The sequence below is a fragment of the Microtus oregoni genome, unplaced genomic scaffold (genome assembly GCF_018167655.1).
Source record: "Microtus oregoni isolate MIOR12 unplaced genomic scaffold, Mior012 000032F_ref0000030, whole genome shotgun sequence".
Lineage (NCBI taxonomy): Eukaryota > Metazoa > Chordata > Mammalia > Rodentia > Cricetidae > Microtus > Microtus oregoni.
The window spans coordinates 9,124,242-9,141,972 of record NW_024543091.1 but is presented as its reverse complement, the minus strand read 5'-3'; the positions used below and the strand labels follow the sequence as shown (position 1 = coordinate 9,141,972).

The 17,731-nt window shown below is 45.1% G+C and overlaps 1 protein-coding gene across 2 annotated transcripts; it reads left to right on the top strand.

Moving 5' to 3' along the window:
• Nucleotides 1-2,924: 2,924 nt before the first annotated feature.
• On the top strand, nt 2,925-15,516 carry LOC121466059 (glutathione S-transferase A2-like). 2 transcript variants are annotated; one of them, XM_041679544.1, is made up of 7 exons: nt 2,925-2,964; nt 6,061-6,166; nt 9,351-9,402; nt 10,221-10,353; nt 12,137-12,278; nt 14,438-14,569; nt 15,367-15,516. In XM_041679544.1, exons 2-7 carry the CDS (start codon nt 6,080-6,082, stop codon nt 15,490-15,492), a joined length of 672 nt encoding a protein of 223 aa, XP_041535478.1. In that variant the 5' UTR covers nt 2,925-2,964; nt 6,061-6,079; the 3' UTR covers nt 15,493-15,516. The 2 variants fall into 2 exon arrangements, with proteins under 2 accessions (XP_041535478.1, XP_041535480.1); XM_041679546.1 differs by lacking the exons at nt 2,925-2,964; nt 9,351-9,402 and having other exon boundaries at nt 6,068-6,166.
• Nucleotides 15,517-17,731: the final 2,215 nt, after the last annotated feature.

Below are 17,731 nucleotides of genomic sequence, written 5' to 3'. Positions count from 1 at the left end.
GTTGGCTACATGGCTTGGTACCTTTTATGGCGGGGAAGGTCACATCTTCCTTCATCCGTGTCTGGGCAGGCCTTGCGGAGATTGGGCTTCTTCCTTTCCAGAATTCTCCTTTTCTCATTGACCCGCCTCTACTTCCTGTCTGGTTGTCCTACCTATACTTCCTGCCTGACTACTGGCCAATCAGTATTTATTTAAAACATAATTGGTAGAATATAGACAATTGTCCTGTACCAGATAGCCAAGAGTTAGGCAGGAGAAATAACAGATGAGGCTGGCATGCAGAGAGAATAAATAGAAGGAGAAATCTAGGCAAGAGAGGGAGAGAGAGAGAGAGAAACAGAGAGAGAGACAGAGAGAGAGACAGAGACAGAGAGACAGAGAGAGAGAGAGAGAGAGAGAGAGAGAGAGAGAGAGAGAGAGGAGTAAGAAAAGGAGAGGAAAATACCATGGGCCAGTCACCCAGCCACACAACTAGCCTGGAAGGAAGGAAGGAAGGAAGGAAGGAAGGAAGGAAAAAAGAAGAGAAAGAAAGAAAGGTATATACAATAGAGAAAGGTAAAAGCCCAGAGACAAAAGGTAAATGGTATTATTTAAGTGAAGAAAAGCTGGCTAGAAACAAGCCAAGCTAAGGTCAGGGATTCATAAGTAAGAATAAATCTCTGTGTGTTTATTTGGGAGCTGGGTGGTATGTCCCCAAAAGACAAAAGAACCCAACTACAAAACTGTACACACACACACTAGGAGTATTAAGGCCTCAGAAAAAAATGTGCACAAACAGAGGCCAGTTCCTCATTTGAATACTATCTCCAGCAACCAAAAATTCCTAAAGAAATGGCTCGGTTCAGTGTGGTGGGAAATGATAATTAATGAAAACCAAAGGAGACTAGAGGGAAGATAAAGATATGGCTAGAAGAACTTCCCCATTCTCTAGGATGACCCACATGCTATGTGTCTTAGAGCAAGGTGATAGCAGAAGGTTAGTGTCCAGATTGTCACATACATCTAGATCAAGTGACCCTAAACGTTGAACTTCTCTTTCCATGTTGGCTCTACCCCAGGCTCTTGGGAGCATGCCAGAACAAATATTACCTGCAAGCTGCACTCCCAGCCCTGTAAACCTTTATCAAGCCCAAGTAATTTTAAAGAACGTATTTGGAGAACGCATTCATTTTCATTGAAGATAAAGTTCAGGATTTTCATTAAAGAACTTTAACATTAGTTGGTTCGGAGGTGGGACATGATGGGCCACTAGAATGTCCTTTCTACACCTGCACACTGTGACACATTTCAAACACTAAAGAAAAGTTGGTCACACATTCACAGAGGCTTTCCAGTGTGCTGCACACTTGGCTAGCCTTGGGAACTCGGAAGCAAGCCCTGGAGAGCTCCTTGTTCAGGGCTTTGTGCTGTCTGGACAGGGACCTGATGGGGGAGCCCAGAATGTGGATGGAGAGGGGCAGGCCCAGCTGAAGAAATGGTGAATGCAGAACCTGGGCTGCAGAAAGACTAAAGTGCAGGCAGGCTAGAAGAACACGGACATGGTCCCAGGAACATGGCACCAACAGGTAGGCAGTTGAGGGCTCCCTTCCTTTCAGGGCAAGGACGATGGACTCAGTTTTGAGGCAACAGCACCCTCAGCAGAGATCCAGACTCAGCCCTTGCTGTGCACTTGAGATCTCCAGTTCTCTCCAGCAAGTCTCCACAGTGCTCTCCTGGGACACTCGCCTTCCCCACAGGTTTTCTTTCTTCCTCTGCCATGAGCTCGCTGCCTGTGACATGGACTCTTTCATGAGCAGTGTCAGACACAACTCTTCCCTGGAACTGACTGACACACGGACTTGAGACCCTGTGCTGTGCACATGCGCATCACCCTGGAGGGCAGCACTGCTGCTTTGCCAGCTATTTGTAGAGCGGTGGAGTGGATTCTACAGCTGATGAGAAATTAGCAGTGCACACCAGGATACAAAGGGGCCAGCCATGGACACTGGAGCATGTGCAGACTCCGGCAGTGACATGCATCTCTGAAGCCACTGAGGTCAGCATACAATGATTAATAACCCAAGACCTATGTACCAATGCTTATAACTAAAATCACAAGTTAACTTGCTGGTCTGTGAGTGAAGTCAGTGACAGATGCCCTTGTTTGTGGATAAGATCCCTGAGTCTGAACTTGGCAGGAATTAACCGTAATTCTCACTGTCTTGTAATGCCATTGTTAATGGTGACATGACAGCTTCCCCACAGCAGGAACTGCAGGGATGCACAGATGCACAGAGACCCAGAGCATGCTGGGACAGTGTGCTGATGGCCATCATGGTGAAATTAAGTGTGAATTGTGAAATTATTTCTGCCCTTCAGTTCCTGATTAAAACAGGACAAAGGTTAAGACAAATAATCTATTACAGGACATTAGCATTCTCATCAGATACAGTAAGCAGGGGACATTGTAACCTGAACTTCAACTTGGCCTTGAGTTTGAGACAATGTGTTAATTCTGTAATTTAAGGCTACTTCACAAACTTTTCCCCAAATTCAGTAGATGTAAGTCACAGTTTATCATAGCTGAGGGTTCCGTGGTTGACTCTGTGACATCATTCATGCTTCTAGCACAGTCCTCCCTCCTGTGCTTCTTCTGTCCTGAGCAATGTGCTTCATTAGGGTTGTTCACAGGAACACACATGAGAAGTCACTTAAAGACACAGGAGCATTAAACCAATGAAAACACTCAAGGATCCAGATCTTCAGGAGAGGGTGGTGGCTTGTGAGCCCCTCCCTGATTCGTCAGCTTTCTACTCTATCATGAAACTCTGGAATCTTGAACCCTGTGTGAGTCCACAGAAGTGGCTGCTCCCTATTGGTCCCCACCCCCTTGATAAGAATGGTCAACTTACTAAAGTAGCTTCCACACTCATCTGGAGCAGGAGTTGAGGAGCTGAACAGAGCAGAAGTCTGGACTTTCACTAGGTCAGTTCTCTCTCTTATAACCTGTGTAACTAGTTCCATGTCTGCATCAGTGGAAAACAGCTTTTCAATGTTCTCTTTAGCATGCATTAATTGTACAAAGGAGCTGGTTTTATTATGTAATTTCCATGTATGTACATATATTTATGTATATATATATAAACATAGAGTTTATAATATTCATTGCTCACTACCATTGACTTTACCTGTGTTTAATTCTGGTTTGTATGAATTATTTTGTTAATGAATGTTGAGTAGCAAGCTATTTCTCCTCCCCTGCTACTCTCTTTCTGTCCTCCCTCCCCTCCTCCATTCCTTCTTCCTCATTTCTCCCTGTTTCCTCTGTCCTGGTCTTCATTCTTCCCTTCTTCTGTCCTTTCCTTCCTTCTCCACTTCCTCCTCCAGCATCATCGAACTTAAGGGTGGGGTTTAAAAATATTTACAAGGGAATCTAAAGGCGTGGGATTTAGCACAGTGAGGAGTAGACCTGGATTGTGCTCTCAGGCAAACCTGAGATCAATAACGTTCTTCTTTTGAACTGTGTTCCAGTCTCACAGAGAATGTGCAGATTCCTCTCTCTTGAGAACTTGAATTCACCCAAACTCTCCCAGGCCTCCTTCCCAAAGCCCTTCCTTTCCCAGTTTGGATTTCTACCCCATTTGTTTGTGTCCTGTGGATTCTGATTGCTTTGATGATTCTGTTTAAACAGCAGAGTAGCAGGTGTCACACTTAGGATTTGTTTCTTTATTACTATCTTATTATTTGCCGGGCAGTGGTGGCGTACACCTGTAATCCTAGTACTCGGGAGGCAGAGGCAGGTGGTTTTCTGTGAGTTCGAAGCTAGCCTGGTCTACAAGAGCTAGTTCCAGGACAAGCACCAAATATACAGAGAAACTTTGATTCGAAAAAAAGCAAAAAAAAAAAATCTTATTATTTAATCAAAAACAACACAACCTGTTTTTAGATGGTAATCCCAAGAAAGCAAATGAAAAAAAGTGTGAATCTTGAACTATTGAACGCTGAGACATCTGAGAACTGTGGGCTAAACCTTATACCAAGCAGAAGGCTGTCTACTGATGTCCTGTGATCACAAATGTGTGCATGAGGAAGTGAATGGGAGACCAGAAAACAGTTTAAATTCTGTAGGAAGACATGGCAGGAAGAAATGAGTCTGTAGAGGAACGAGGCTAAACCCAAACTCTGACGCTCAGCTGTTATGCGACCAACCCAATGCTAAGGTTCAAAGCAGTCATCACTAATCTGGAGAAGACCAGCTGACTCTGAAACAGTGTGCAGCTCTAAAACCGGGAGGTTAGAGGTTCTGCAGTATGGGGAGGGATCTGAAAGCCTCAGCATTTCAGAGTCCCTGTGAAGTTCCAGTATTGGACATTCCAGGGCAAGGAGAGTTCATGGAGAAAACAGAGAAAAGCCAACAGAAAGACAAAAAGAACAGAGCATTATACAGTGCTGTAGGAAACTGTCAGGTGCCCAAGAGAAGCAGCTGTGACCTGAGGGCAGGGAGGCCGATGTCTGAGGGGTCAGAATGTTGCTAAGGCCTGGTGATGCTGAACTGGTAGGAGGAGCCCACAGCCCTGGAGACCTGATGCCTTCTTGTAGCCTTCCTACCCACTTCAGCCATGGGCACTTACACACACACACACATACACACATACTCACACACACACCAACGTGCACACACACATACTAAAGCGCACACACACACACACTCACACACATACACACTCTTTCTCATACACACATTAACACACATATATATACACACTCATGTAACATGAATGGGCCTGCTTGTTGGGGTTTCGGCACTGCCCAGGTCCCCACAGCCGGCAAGCCCCAAAGAAAATCACACAGAGTCTACATTATGTTATAAACTGATTGGCCCATTAACTCAGTCTTCTTATTAGCTCTTGTAGCTTACATTAATCCATTATTTTTATCTTTGTTAGCCACATAGCTCTGTACCTTTTTCAGTGAGGAATGTCACATGTTGCTTCTTCGGTGGTCTGGGCTGTACTGCGGGAAGAGCTTTCTTCTTCCCCAGAATACTCCCTTTCTCAAGTCCCACCTCTACTTTCTGTCTGTTTGACCTGCCTCTACTTCCTGCCAGGCCAATCAGCGTTTATTTAAAATATGATTGAAAATATACAGACAATTATCCCGCACCATTTCCCCCTCTTTTTGAGCTGGGTGGGACGAAAAGCAGGCCTGTTCGCCTCATTACTACACACTCACATATGCACACACACACACTTTAACACACACACACACACATACACACACACAGGTAGAGACCATTTTAAATTACAGACTCTGAAATTTCCAATCATATCACAAGTTGAAGACACTGCCCATGACACATGATGTTGACTTACAGTCCACTGAGCAGAAGGACCCAGTATGTGGGTTCACTGTGCAGGAACTGAGCTGTACTTACCAGGGTTTCCTCCAATTGTGACTGTCTTCACATCTATTTCTCCTGTAGAATGGAAACAGGGACAGCTCCTCACCTGCAAACTCTGTGGTGATTACATGAAGTTCACAAGAGCAACTGCCTGTTATGTGCTGTGCACCAAAGGCAGTGACTCTCTGTGATATGAAGTTGATGCATCAACTACCACCTTCTGGACCATAGAACAGGATCCATTCTAGCAGTGGGAAACAGACTTGCAACCAAGAGATGGGCCCTTCTCCTGTGGGGAGAACAAGGGTTTGGCACAGCCAGGGTGACATGAAGCCATCAAAAGCTTCTGAACTTAGCAACCCAGGAGCCAAAAGACTGGGGAGGATCTTTTTCTCATCCCCTCCATGATGGTCTGCTTTCCGAAACTCAACAGGCTCTCAGTCCTTCACCACTATAGGTCTGGGATGCTCTGTCTATGTCCTCAAAGTGAAGGCACATGACCAGCTGAGACCTGTTTGTTGCAATTGCAGGTTGGCGCTCATTGACGGGTGAGAGATTAGTCAGTAGACCTTCCTGGGCCCCTGCAAAAGAAGGCAGACGGCCCTTCCCTAGTGCTGTATTACTGACCATATCCCAGAGCGCAATCTCCCAGGATTGATCTCTTTGCTTTCCATTCACAGTGAAACCACAGCTGCAGCCATGGCTGGGAAGCCCGTGCTTCACTACTGGAATGCCAGGGGCAGGATGGAGTGCATCAGGTGGCTGCTGGCTGCAGCAGGGGTGGAGGTAGGTTGGGCATTGCTCTTCTGGAATGGGACCTAACACAAGTCTAAATACTCTCTAAGCTGAGACGCTCCACACAAGGAAATTTGGATACAATTTTACCTTATGGTAGTTGTCTTGGTGCCCACGACTCTGCCAAGACCAAGATGGTTAGAACTATAATTATGCCTCAGTCAACCCTTACACTAAGTATGCCCCTTGATCAACCAGGCCACACGCTACATGCCTGTGGGGGATAATGGGAACATACCCAATGTGCTCAGCCACCACCAGGACCTTAATGCAGGGCTAAGCCTGGAATGGTTGAAGAACCCGTAAGTAGATCTCCTGGTGGAAGATGCCCCCTTTCCTGTTAAAATGTGAACACCAACCCCACAAAAAATGATAGTCATCTTGTATTAAGAAGGAAATGGACTGATTTGAACAAATGAAAATTTTACTTTGCTCTGTACCAAAGAACACACTCATATTAAAAGATGCTTTCTTTTTTTTTTAAAAAAAGATTTATTTATTTATTATGTATATGACATTCTGCTTCCATGTATGCCCGCATGCCAGAAGATTGCACCAGATTTCATTACAGATGGTTGTGAGCCACAATATGGTTGCTGGGAATTGAACTCAGGACTTCTGGAAGAGCAACCAGTGCTCTTAACCACTGAGCCATCTCTCCAGCCCCAACAATGCTTTTGATAGAGGAGAATCAAATAGTTATTTGGTTACTTTCCTATTTGAGTTGAATAAAGTTACAAAAAAAGAAGATATAGAAATATAAATTTGAGTTCTGATCATTAGACAATACTAATTGCTTATTGCAGGTTATGGTATGATATTTTGATTTTTAAGTCTGACACTGTTCTTTCAAAAAGAGTACTTACACTTGGATACATCATGGTAAAGTGTCATGGGGACATTTGGCACCTCAAGTCTGACATTAAAATCAGAGTCACAGAGAAGTTGGGCAGAGTTGAACCCAGTGGACATTACCTGGGTGCTATTGGAGCTGGTGATTGATGGGTGAGGATCTTTGTGTCTTGTGTGTGATTTTACAGCATAGAACCAGAAATTTCCATGATAAGAATGGTTTCAAGGGGACAGGAGACTGAAGTGATGTCTCAGTGGTCAAAATCCCATGGTGTCCTGCAGAGGACCCACACAGGCTGCTCACAACTGCCCATTGTTCTAGCCTCAGAGGGTGCCCACGCCTCTGCACGGGTCCTCAACATGGCCTCCCCCGCACTCCTATAATATAAATACTATGAAAAGGAGTAAATTATACATGAGATGTTCAACAGAGTTAAGTTAAAGATAAACAGGACAAATGGGAGCCCTGACACAGAAGACAGAAGCACACCTCCTGCCACAAAAAAGCAATACTCAGTATTGGTTTGTAGAAACTTTCAAATGCCAGGTGCTGGGCTGGTCAGGAGGGTATAGGTAGGATATAAAACAGAGGTGCCATATTTAGGTGGCCTCACATCTGTGAGCTTTCAGGAAAGTGCGAGAGAGGCCCAAGTGAGCTTGGAAGCAAAATTCTGAGGTTAAATTTTTTTCCAGCTTTAGAGAAGAAAATTCCTTAGTGCTGCCCTTCAGAGGTGTCACTGGGAAAAATACTTCCCAACTCACTCCAGGGGAGCTCACCAATTTTTATTTCCTGAGAGGAAGTCCTGGAAGCTACTGAGATCTTGTCCTCCTCAGTCAGGAGCAGAATGGGAAGGTTAAAGGATGAAGTAGTGTCCTGTGAAGGCGGCTTTGGTATCTTCCTTCAGAGTCATGGCAACGTGTTCCCCTCAGCTGTGGAACCCACCTCCACTCCTAACCGAAAAGCGTATCAGCTGATCCTTTCTGAATGAAGGAGTGCATAAGAACCGAGACACGCTAGTGCCAGCCCAGGAGGATTCATTAAATACATGAATAGTTGGTTGCCAGTGTCTGTACACCAGCTCTGTCCCTCAGGGGATGCTCTAAGCCACAGAACTGTTGATTCAGCTCATGAGAAGGAGGTACGGCGTCTGCACAAGCCTTCCTCTTCCGTGTCCATAGTGACTGAGAAGGCAGTGGGCAGAGGCCACTAGAGACCCTGGCTCGGACCTTCCAGCTCAATGTGCCCACAGGCTGCCATTGTCATCATCCCCCTCACACTCACCAAGCCCATCACAGTTCAGCAACCCTCTTTGAAGACTGTCACCACTCCCTGCACCTCTCTGAGTGCTGTGCACATTGTTGATGTCACTTCATTGTCTGTCAGTCCAATCTGTGTGGATATGAAATCGTCCACAAATTGTCTGACCACGCATGGTAGAAGCTGATATTCACGCTTCCATGACTGAAAATTTTCTTTAAACTGTGAAAGGAATAAGTGGTTTAAATTACTCTAGATGGCTGGAGAGATGGCTGGTGGTTAAAGATTAAGCAACATGGGTTCAGATCCCAGGATCCTATGTAAATCTCCAGAGTAGACAGTCATTGGGTATGCGTACCCTCACACAAAAACATATAATTTTCATAAACAAAACGAATATTTTAGAAACAGAACAACAGCCCGGCAATGTAAGCAACTTACTGTGGGGTAGAGTAGTGGTTTGGCTTCTAAAGTCCTTACTGCACATGCAGACAACCTTCTAATTCTCCCAGCTCCCATACATGAGAGCTAATAACTGCCCGTCACTCCATCTCTAATGGAATCTCTGTCCTCTGTCCTCTATGAACTCTAACCTCTGAGATGGATGTATTCCCATGTCCAAGACCACACACACACACACTTAAAATTACCAATACTAAGTCTTGAAGAAAACAAACCATAGGTGATCTTGGGTCTACGCAATGGCCATTTTGAAGACATAGAAACTTCTATTCTATATCATTAGAGTTGACTTTCCTGAAAGCACAAAACTTCAAACGCCCAGTGTTGGTCCTCTAGTGAGATCACTCTCTTCTTAGGTCTGAAGAATGAACATGATAGGTCAGGGTGGAGGAACACTACAGGAATAAGGAGCTTTATTATAACCAACACCCTTTTCTTGATGGGTTTAATCTGAATTTCCATGAGGTCACGATCAGATCCTTCATAACTCCTAGGAGTCTCAACTTAAGCAGATACACTACCACAAAGGACGCTCTCAAGTTCAAAAGTCTACAGTGATACAGAACGAGGCAATGAGAATGCATTTTCTTTTTCTGCTTTCAGTTTGAAGAGAAGTTTATAGAAGTCCCAGCAGACATGGAAAAGTTAATCAAAGGTAACACCAAGTGTCACTATGTGGTGCCTACTAGAAGATTTACCAGAAGGTGATGTTAGCAGGTGATGGGTGGGAACAGTCAGGAACAGCAGAGGGATGTAATGGAGGTGGTGGGGCTCCTTGAAGGATCTGAAAATGGAGACAGTGATAAAAGTGGGATGCAGATTTCTACAAGAATTTGTCTGGGGACTTGGGAATAAATCTTTCCTCACTCTTTCCACATCAGAGTGAGCAATTTCATTCAAGCTCCCTCTGACTGACTTATTCTGGCAGGGTTTCACCCACAAGGTCCAATAACCACACAGGTACATGGCCATTGATTACATCACAGGAGGAAAAACAGCTGGGATGATTGTCTTGAGCGTTTCCAACATAGCTACTGACGAGTCCCTATCACCCCACAAGAACAGGCTGGAGGAACTCATGGTGGCTCACTGCGTAAGAAAATGTCAGACCTCACCTTAATGTCATGACAATGATGAGATTGTCAAGGACTAGTTCTGCTTTCATGGGGCCTCTGCTGTCCCTCCTTATCTTCCATATGTATCCAGGGACATGAACTGACATGAAAACGTGCACTAGAAATATAATATGTGTCTGGATAGGAAATAAAGATGGATGTGAGAAGCTCAAACGCCAAAAGAAGATGGGGGAGACAGAGAGGAAACAGAAGCTAAAAGTAAATGGGGTTCAGCTTGAAAGTCTGAGAACCAGTCACTTATTTCCCTCTCTGTGTTCAGAACTTCAGTACATGTTTTGTGCTCCTGAGAAGTGAGACTTGGACACCTCACAGACCTTTTTCCTTTCTTCTTTCACAGATGGGAGTTTGATGTTTCAGCAAGTGCCCATGGTGGAGATTGACGGGATGAAGCTGGTACAGACCAGAGCCATTCTCAACTACATTGCCACCAAATACGACCTCTATGGGAAGGACGCGAAGGAGAGAGCCCTGTACGGTATATTTCCTGTTATTACTCCAAGGGGAAATGAAGGAAGGATTTTTGTCCCTCCATGAATGAGCAAGAGGATGGCAGGGTTTATGTCTAGGAGCAGGCTAGTTATACCACTTAGGCCAAGTATGGAAGAGTCCATGGAGGAGAAGGAAGGGAACATGGGGCAGATGCAGGTGAGTGTGGCTACAGCCGAGGATGATGTTGTCTGCACAGCACGGGGACAGAATCGCAAACACGGTGGCCAAGTGTGTGAGCATGGGGGAGCCATGTCTCCAGGTGCCCAAGGCTTCAGTGCTGGACCTCAGCCAACAGCTTAGGGCAAAGGACACAGGGCTTGCGGATGGAGGAGGAGACCTAGGGAAGGAAGGTGAAGGAGCTGCCTCCCACGTCCCATATATAGGAATAGTGGGGAACAAAAACTTGAACTCCCAGCCAGTTCTATGGACGAGCCAACTCAACGAGGCTTAGGTTCCCAAGGACCAGGTTTACCTGAAGCATTTCACTCAGCAGTAATGCAGTTCTATGGACTGCACAACGCTGGCTGGAACCGACTCTGCTTGATAAAATCCTTCAGTCATGAACCACCGTGTAGGAGTATTGCAGTTGATCAAAGAGCTAAACGTGGTGCTAGCTATAATCTATTCTGTGGGAATTATTTATCCATGGGAAACAGAGATGAAGTTGAAACAATGCTTGTATAGAAATACTTATAGCAGCATTATTCATAATTTTCTCATGGAAGAATCAGCCATGATATTCAGTACAAGATGAAAGAGGAGCACAGTATATGATTTTAGCCATGAACATACATGAAGGGGTGAGGGAAGCAAAACAATGATAATGACATGAATGTTGTATGATGTTCAGTGAGCTGACTCCAGGGCACATATTCCTGGCTCTGATCATATGAAATGTTTCCGACTCCTCATGGATAAAAAGGAAGCAATCAGTCCTCCTGCATCACCTGCCACAGTGGCAGGATTGGGGGTCAGAGGGAGTGAGAATTAGACTCTGCTAACATCGGAGGGTGTCAGCAGTCTTAGAATGTGACAGATGCATTGGAACACAGAATACTACCTTTGCACAGCCACAACCAGAAGTGTGTGGAAGTGTGACAGGGAAACTCTCCCCAAAGCACCTTGTGAAATACAGTTTAGAACAAGGGATGCATGTGTCTGTGTGTGCTGTGGTTGAAATGAGTGCAGAAATAGTCACGTCTTGACAAATGTGGCCATGGCCAGAATGCAGCTGGAGATTGAGCTGTTATGAGAATTGGGTGGAGAACACCCAACACTGACCTAGATGCCCCTGAGCAGAATGAGAGATGCGCAGAGACGCAGCTGGGACTCAGACAGGGCTCTGTTTTGAGCTTATGTGGGAGATAGCTTGTTAGCTCTGAGAATCTCTGCATAGTCGGTGAGAACAAATCATGTCAGAGAGAGAAAGAGAGAGAGAGAGTGAGAGCGGTCTGTAGAGTTTTAGAGTTTGATGGTTATCTTCTGGGATGGTACCAGGTATATCATGACTGCATCTCTAGATTTGCCAGTGATACCCTTTGTCCTCGGGTTGGGCCATGTGTGGGTTTGACAAATTCTAAAAGTGTATCAGAACTGTACTAGAGGGAATATTAATATATCTATTAATAGAAAAGATAATAACTGATTAAAGGTGAGTAACTTTGGAACTACTTTTCAGTGTAAATTTCTCAGAGTTTTAGATTAAAATATAAAATAGTAAATTTCTTTAAAACCATTGACCATATTGATAATTTTGTTTTTCAGGATTGACATGTATACAGAGGGGATTGTAGACCTGACTGAAATGATCATGCAATTGGCCATATGTCCCCCGGACCAAAGAGAAGCCAAGATTACCTTGGTAAAAGACAAGACTAAAAACCGGTACTTGCCTGCCTTTGAAAAAGTAAGTAGGCTGTTTAAAGTGTGGGGACACTGAGTTTCCAGGACAAGAGAGAGACAGAGGTTGGGAAGGACAGGGTGCTGCCTCACTGACCTTCCATGAGCCTCCCTGTGCAGCTCCCTGCCCACAGGACGCTGTATACAAACAACCTGTGAAGGAGCATCGCATGGTCACGCCAATCTAGTGGTCCACATTCAACAGGGTTCAAGGTCATAACCAGACCTGACCTGTGGAAGGCTGAGCCACACCAGAGATGGACATAGATCCTGCAGACACACTGGGCTTCATTCCAGGGCAAACTGCCGAAAACCACAGATGGGAAAATATTCTGTCACATCACACAGGGAGCCCAGAGAGCCACCGGCTGTCAGGAGAAGCAGACAGAGCTTCAAAGACAGAGGAGAAGAACCTGACCTAGGACAGTGATGCAGGGGAGAGGAGGAGGCTGATGAAGGGATGTAAAGGAAAACTGGCCTGCAGGAGTTAGGGTCACAGATGGCAGGCTTGGGAGGAAAGCCATACACTTCCAGACATGAAGGGGTGTCTGTGTACACGCAGTGTCTCTCTTAGTCGGGGCTTCTCTTTGGAGGTAGATTATGAACACGTCAGACTGATTTGATCTTCTGTCAAGTAAAGCTAAGAACAAAGCTCTGATCCTAAACCAGGCAGTGGTGGTGCATTTTAATCCCAGCACTTTAAGGTCAGAGACAGGCAGATTGCTGTGAGGCCAGCCTGGAATACAAGAAATAGTTCCAGGACAGACTCCAAAGCTACAGAGAAACCCTGTCTCAAAAACCAAACCAAACCAAACCAAACAAAAAGCTATGATCATACAGGATAAGGACATCCTAAACATTAATCAGAGACCTGACTCTGACCCCATTTATAATTCACTGAACGTTCCCTCACGGCTGCCTCTGCTCTGTGGAAGCAGTGAGGGATTTGGGAGCCATCAGGGTCCCCACACAGCCCTGTGGAGTCATGGCCCTGTCTTATAGGAAGCAATGTCCAGCCATCACAGCTTGAATCATCTGTGGTGCGTGATTCATGACCTCCAGGCACACAATGAGCTCTGTACTGAGAACTTTTGATGCTTCCTTTTGTAGTTTTAGGCTTTCTTCTTTCCTTCCTTTTTTTCTTCTTTTTCTTTACAAGAGAATTGCTGTATTATATAGTTCCAGCTCTCCTGGAACTCTCTCTGTGGACTGGCCTCAAGCTCTCAGAGATCCACCTGCCTCAGCATCTTGAGTGCTGGAATTAAATGTGTGTCCCACCATGCCTGGCCTTCTTTGTTTCTGAATGTGGTCATTATATAATTTCTATGTAGATGTGTACACTGTGATAAGGTGATATAAAGCATTTTAATTCTTCGTTACTTGTAGCTCATGCTGTAGCCAGTGCTTGTGCTTTAGGTTATCAGTGACTTTCATATTGCTGGGATATTTAAGTAAATGTCCTAAATTGCAACTAAGACATTTCTATTATTAAATCTTCTCACAACCAGAAATGTTGAAATAAATGTTAAATAAATAACCAAAATCAGATAGGAAGATTAGCCCCATATGCTGTTGGCATGCTCGTCTGTCCTTACAAAGTTACTGAACTCCGACTCAGTACCCCCTGAACAATTCAGCCCCGTCAGTCATGACGCAGTGAAGGTTGGGATTCAGAGCTGATGCTGTACAGGGAGGATGTATTGTAGCTCAGCCAGGTGTATTTCAGATTCCAGAGAACCAAGGAGAGCAGACACAGGAGAGGACAGACACAGGGTGTTCTCTGGTGCCTGATGTTCCCTGCAGATGAGGCCTCTGCCCACGGGACTGAACAGACATGACAGGGAGAAGAATGTCCTGAACTTCCGGTGCTCAAACGAAGGGGAGGAGCCATGATGTGCAAGGGGCTAAGCCCTTATCCCAGGTGGAAAATGTACAAAGGGTGGCGGTGTGAATGCCATGGGAAGTGCAATGACAGAGAAAGGTCACCTGAGCTTTAGAGAGGAGATTGCGTGCCTGACTTTTCATGCTGCCTCTTGCATCATAGGCCTGTGTCTGCAGTTGTATACCTGCCAGGAAGAGTCAGAGACTCCTTTGGGAGACTTGGGAAAAAGTAGTGGCCCCAGCCCAACTGTATATGCTCATAATCTGTCTCCTTTAATTTGGCAGGTCTTGAAGAGCCACGGACAAGACTACCTTGTTGGTAACAGGCTGACCAGGGTGGACATTCACCTGCTGGAAGTTCTCCTCTATGTTGAAGAGCTTGACTCCAGCCTTCTGGCCCCTTTTCCCCTGCTGAAGGTGAGATCATTTCAGAGAGGCAGCCGCATACTCATATCTCTGAGAATATAATGGTGGCTAGTGCGCTCCTGAAGGGCCACATTTCAGCTTCCATACTGAGCTATTAAACACTCACTATTAGTGTTTCAGGCAATAAGATAAACTTTTCAAAATGGAGATTTGAGGCTGGTACATCAAGAATATATTTTTACATTGATAAAGACACAGGACCCCACAGCTCTCTCCTTGGACCCCTGTTCCTTGCAGGCTGCTTCTGGCCTTCATCTTCCATCTCATGTGGCCTGTCTCTGCACACTCAGTGTCTGAGCTGGTCTCTGTCATGCTGACCCCTTCCTCAGCTATGACTTCTCAGGACTGTGCTTCCCTCTCCATTGTCCCCAACACGATGTGTCCGACCCACCTTCCCCCCTGTCACCCGATCATTATCTCCAGTGTGAAAACTGACTATGAGTTATTCCTGATCAGACTTTGATATTTTCTGCCCCCAGTTCAAACTCAGTTTTTCATGTCTTTACTCTTCTTTGGTAGTCTCTGCTTTTACACCTGAGAGGTACGGTGCTCTGTGCTCTGTAGTATAAAACTACATTTTCAGCATGTGTCCAGGGACCTGAGGAGAAGGCAATTCGAGGTCAACAGAGTTCTTAAAGTTCTAGCTCATGGATTTGTCGTTCTTCTCATGTCTACACTAGACCTGTTGCAAGGATGCAGTTGGTCATGTTCGGGGGGGGGGGGCTCATGTGTTGTGAACTGTGTACTTGAGCTGTTCTGACTCTCAGGCTGTGTTTTCTGGATTACAGGCCCTGAAGAGCAGAATCAGCAGCCTGCCCAATGTGAAGAAGTTCCTGCAGCCTGGCAGCCAGAGAAAACCTCCGCCTGACGCTAAAAAAATTGAAGAGGCAAAGAAGCTTTTCAACATTAAGTAAAGCTGCATTGTTAGAATCCACAGACACCAGTCACTGATGTTATTAAATAATAAAGAACAATTGTTCATCCTGGCTCTTGTGATCTAATAATTATCAACCAATGGTATGTGTATCTCATGTCTTCAACCTGTTGAGCTGGGATTGCAGACATCACTGAGGAAGAAGAAGGCAAACAAAAATCACTACAAATAAAAGCAAAGCTTGTAAAAGTGAGGAAAAGCTAAAGAAGAAGAACACTAATATAAGGAAAGAATTGACTAAAAACATTGTAGAATTACCCAACATGTTTAAAAGTAAAGTTAATATGCAAAATGAAGAAATTAAAAGAAAAAATGGGAAAAATAAAGAAGAAAAATTTAAGGTCCAAAAATGAAGAAAGAAAGAAAGAAAGAAAGAAAGAAAGAAAGTTGTAGGAAAAGAAAGACTGCAAGTCGGGGGAGCAGAAATTGGGTAACTAGTAAAAGGTTTTTTGTTTTTTTTTTTTTTAAGAAGGAAAAGATAGCAGAGAAAACAAAATTAAAATTTAAGTTAGTGAGGAAGAATCCGGAGAGCTGGCTAAGAGGTGACAGACAAAGCTGCTCTTGCCGAGGACCCAGGTTAGGGCACTGCATCTACAGGACATCTCACTACCATCTGTCACTTCAGCTCCAGAGAACCTGATGTCCTCCTCTGGCCTCTGAGGTCACTGCACACCCAAAATACACATACATACCTGTAGGCAAAACACCTCAACACACAAAACGAAAATTTAAGTTATTTTAATGGTAAAAGCAAAAGAACAGGAAAACACACATTCCAGCAAAATAACAATAACAGAAAATTTCCTTGAAAAAGCTCTGTCTTTAGTCAAGTGGAGTGGTACAGGCCTTTAATCCCAGCCCTTATGAGGCAGAACTACAGGATCCTCTGTGAGTTTGAGGCCAGCCTGGTCTATATGATGAGTTCCAGGACAGCCAGAGCTACAGAATGGTGATACCTTCTCTCAAAAAATTCAGAAGAATATTATGTCCTTGCCTGGTGTGAGAAAATTGTCTGTTTTCTGTCAATCACGTTTTAAATAAATGCTGATAGGCCAGGCAGGAAGTATAGGTGGGTCAACCAGACAGGAAGTAGAGGCAGGGCGATGAGAACAGGAGTATTCTGGGAAGTAGGAAGCTCACTCCGCAATTCTGCCCAGACCACAGAAGAAGCAAGATGTAAGCTACCCCGCTGAGAAAGGTACCGAGCCATGTGACTAACAAAGATATTAGTAATAGGTTAATATAAGCTACAAGAGCTAATAAGTAGCCTGAGGTAATGGGCCAATCAGTTTTATGACTTATGGAGATCTCTGTGTGATTTTCTTTGGGGCTTGCTGGCTGTGGGGAACTGGGCAGAACAAAAACCCCAACAAGCAGACCCCTTCATGTTACACTTGTCCTCACTGGAACCCCTGACTTCACCCTTTCCATGCAATATCAAATATCCAGGCCCAGTCCTGTCCTGAACATCTTCTGTTGAGGTCTAGCCCGGTGGGTCCTTCTGTTCCTCCTCTCGGCATACCCTCCCCTTCCTCAGTTCTAGCCTGGGGTCCACACCACTGCCCTGGTGTATTCTGATGAGCTCCACTTCCACTGCCATCAACCTCCAGCTCAGGTCAGTATGCACATCTGCACACACGTCAGACCCTCCCCAGCTGTGGGAGGCACAGAGCCCTTATGCTCACAGATAAGCTCTAGGGAACCAGGAATGCCAAACACACAGGGTTGTCCCTTTAAAGAGAGGGAGGCATTCCCTGTTTCCCACCCAGGAGGCTGGGAAACATTGTGGTTAACAGCCTGGTGGCCTTTGAGCAATCTGTGTAATGAAGATCAGACCGGATCCTCTACATGACCCATATCATGAGCTTGTCAATCTATAGAACCCATGTTTAGGGATAATGACACTTGTACTTTACAAAGAGTCTTTGTGTAGTCTTGTCTTGTGCTTTATTTGCCCAGGGGATTAATTTATCACCAGGACATTTCTCACCAAATTGTGCTTTGCTTAAGTATGCCCCAAATAAACTACTCAGGGTCAGACTCCCTTCTTCCCTCCCGTGGGTTCTTACTCTGCCTGCTGTGGTGGTTGTAGAGACCCCCGCACACAAACATCTACTATCCCCTGATCCATCCCTCACACACCATATCCAATGTCCGTTCTGTGCCATTCCCACACATTCTGTGTTTTGTGCCAGCCTGCTGTGTCCACATCAGATACA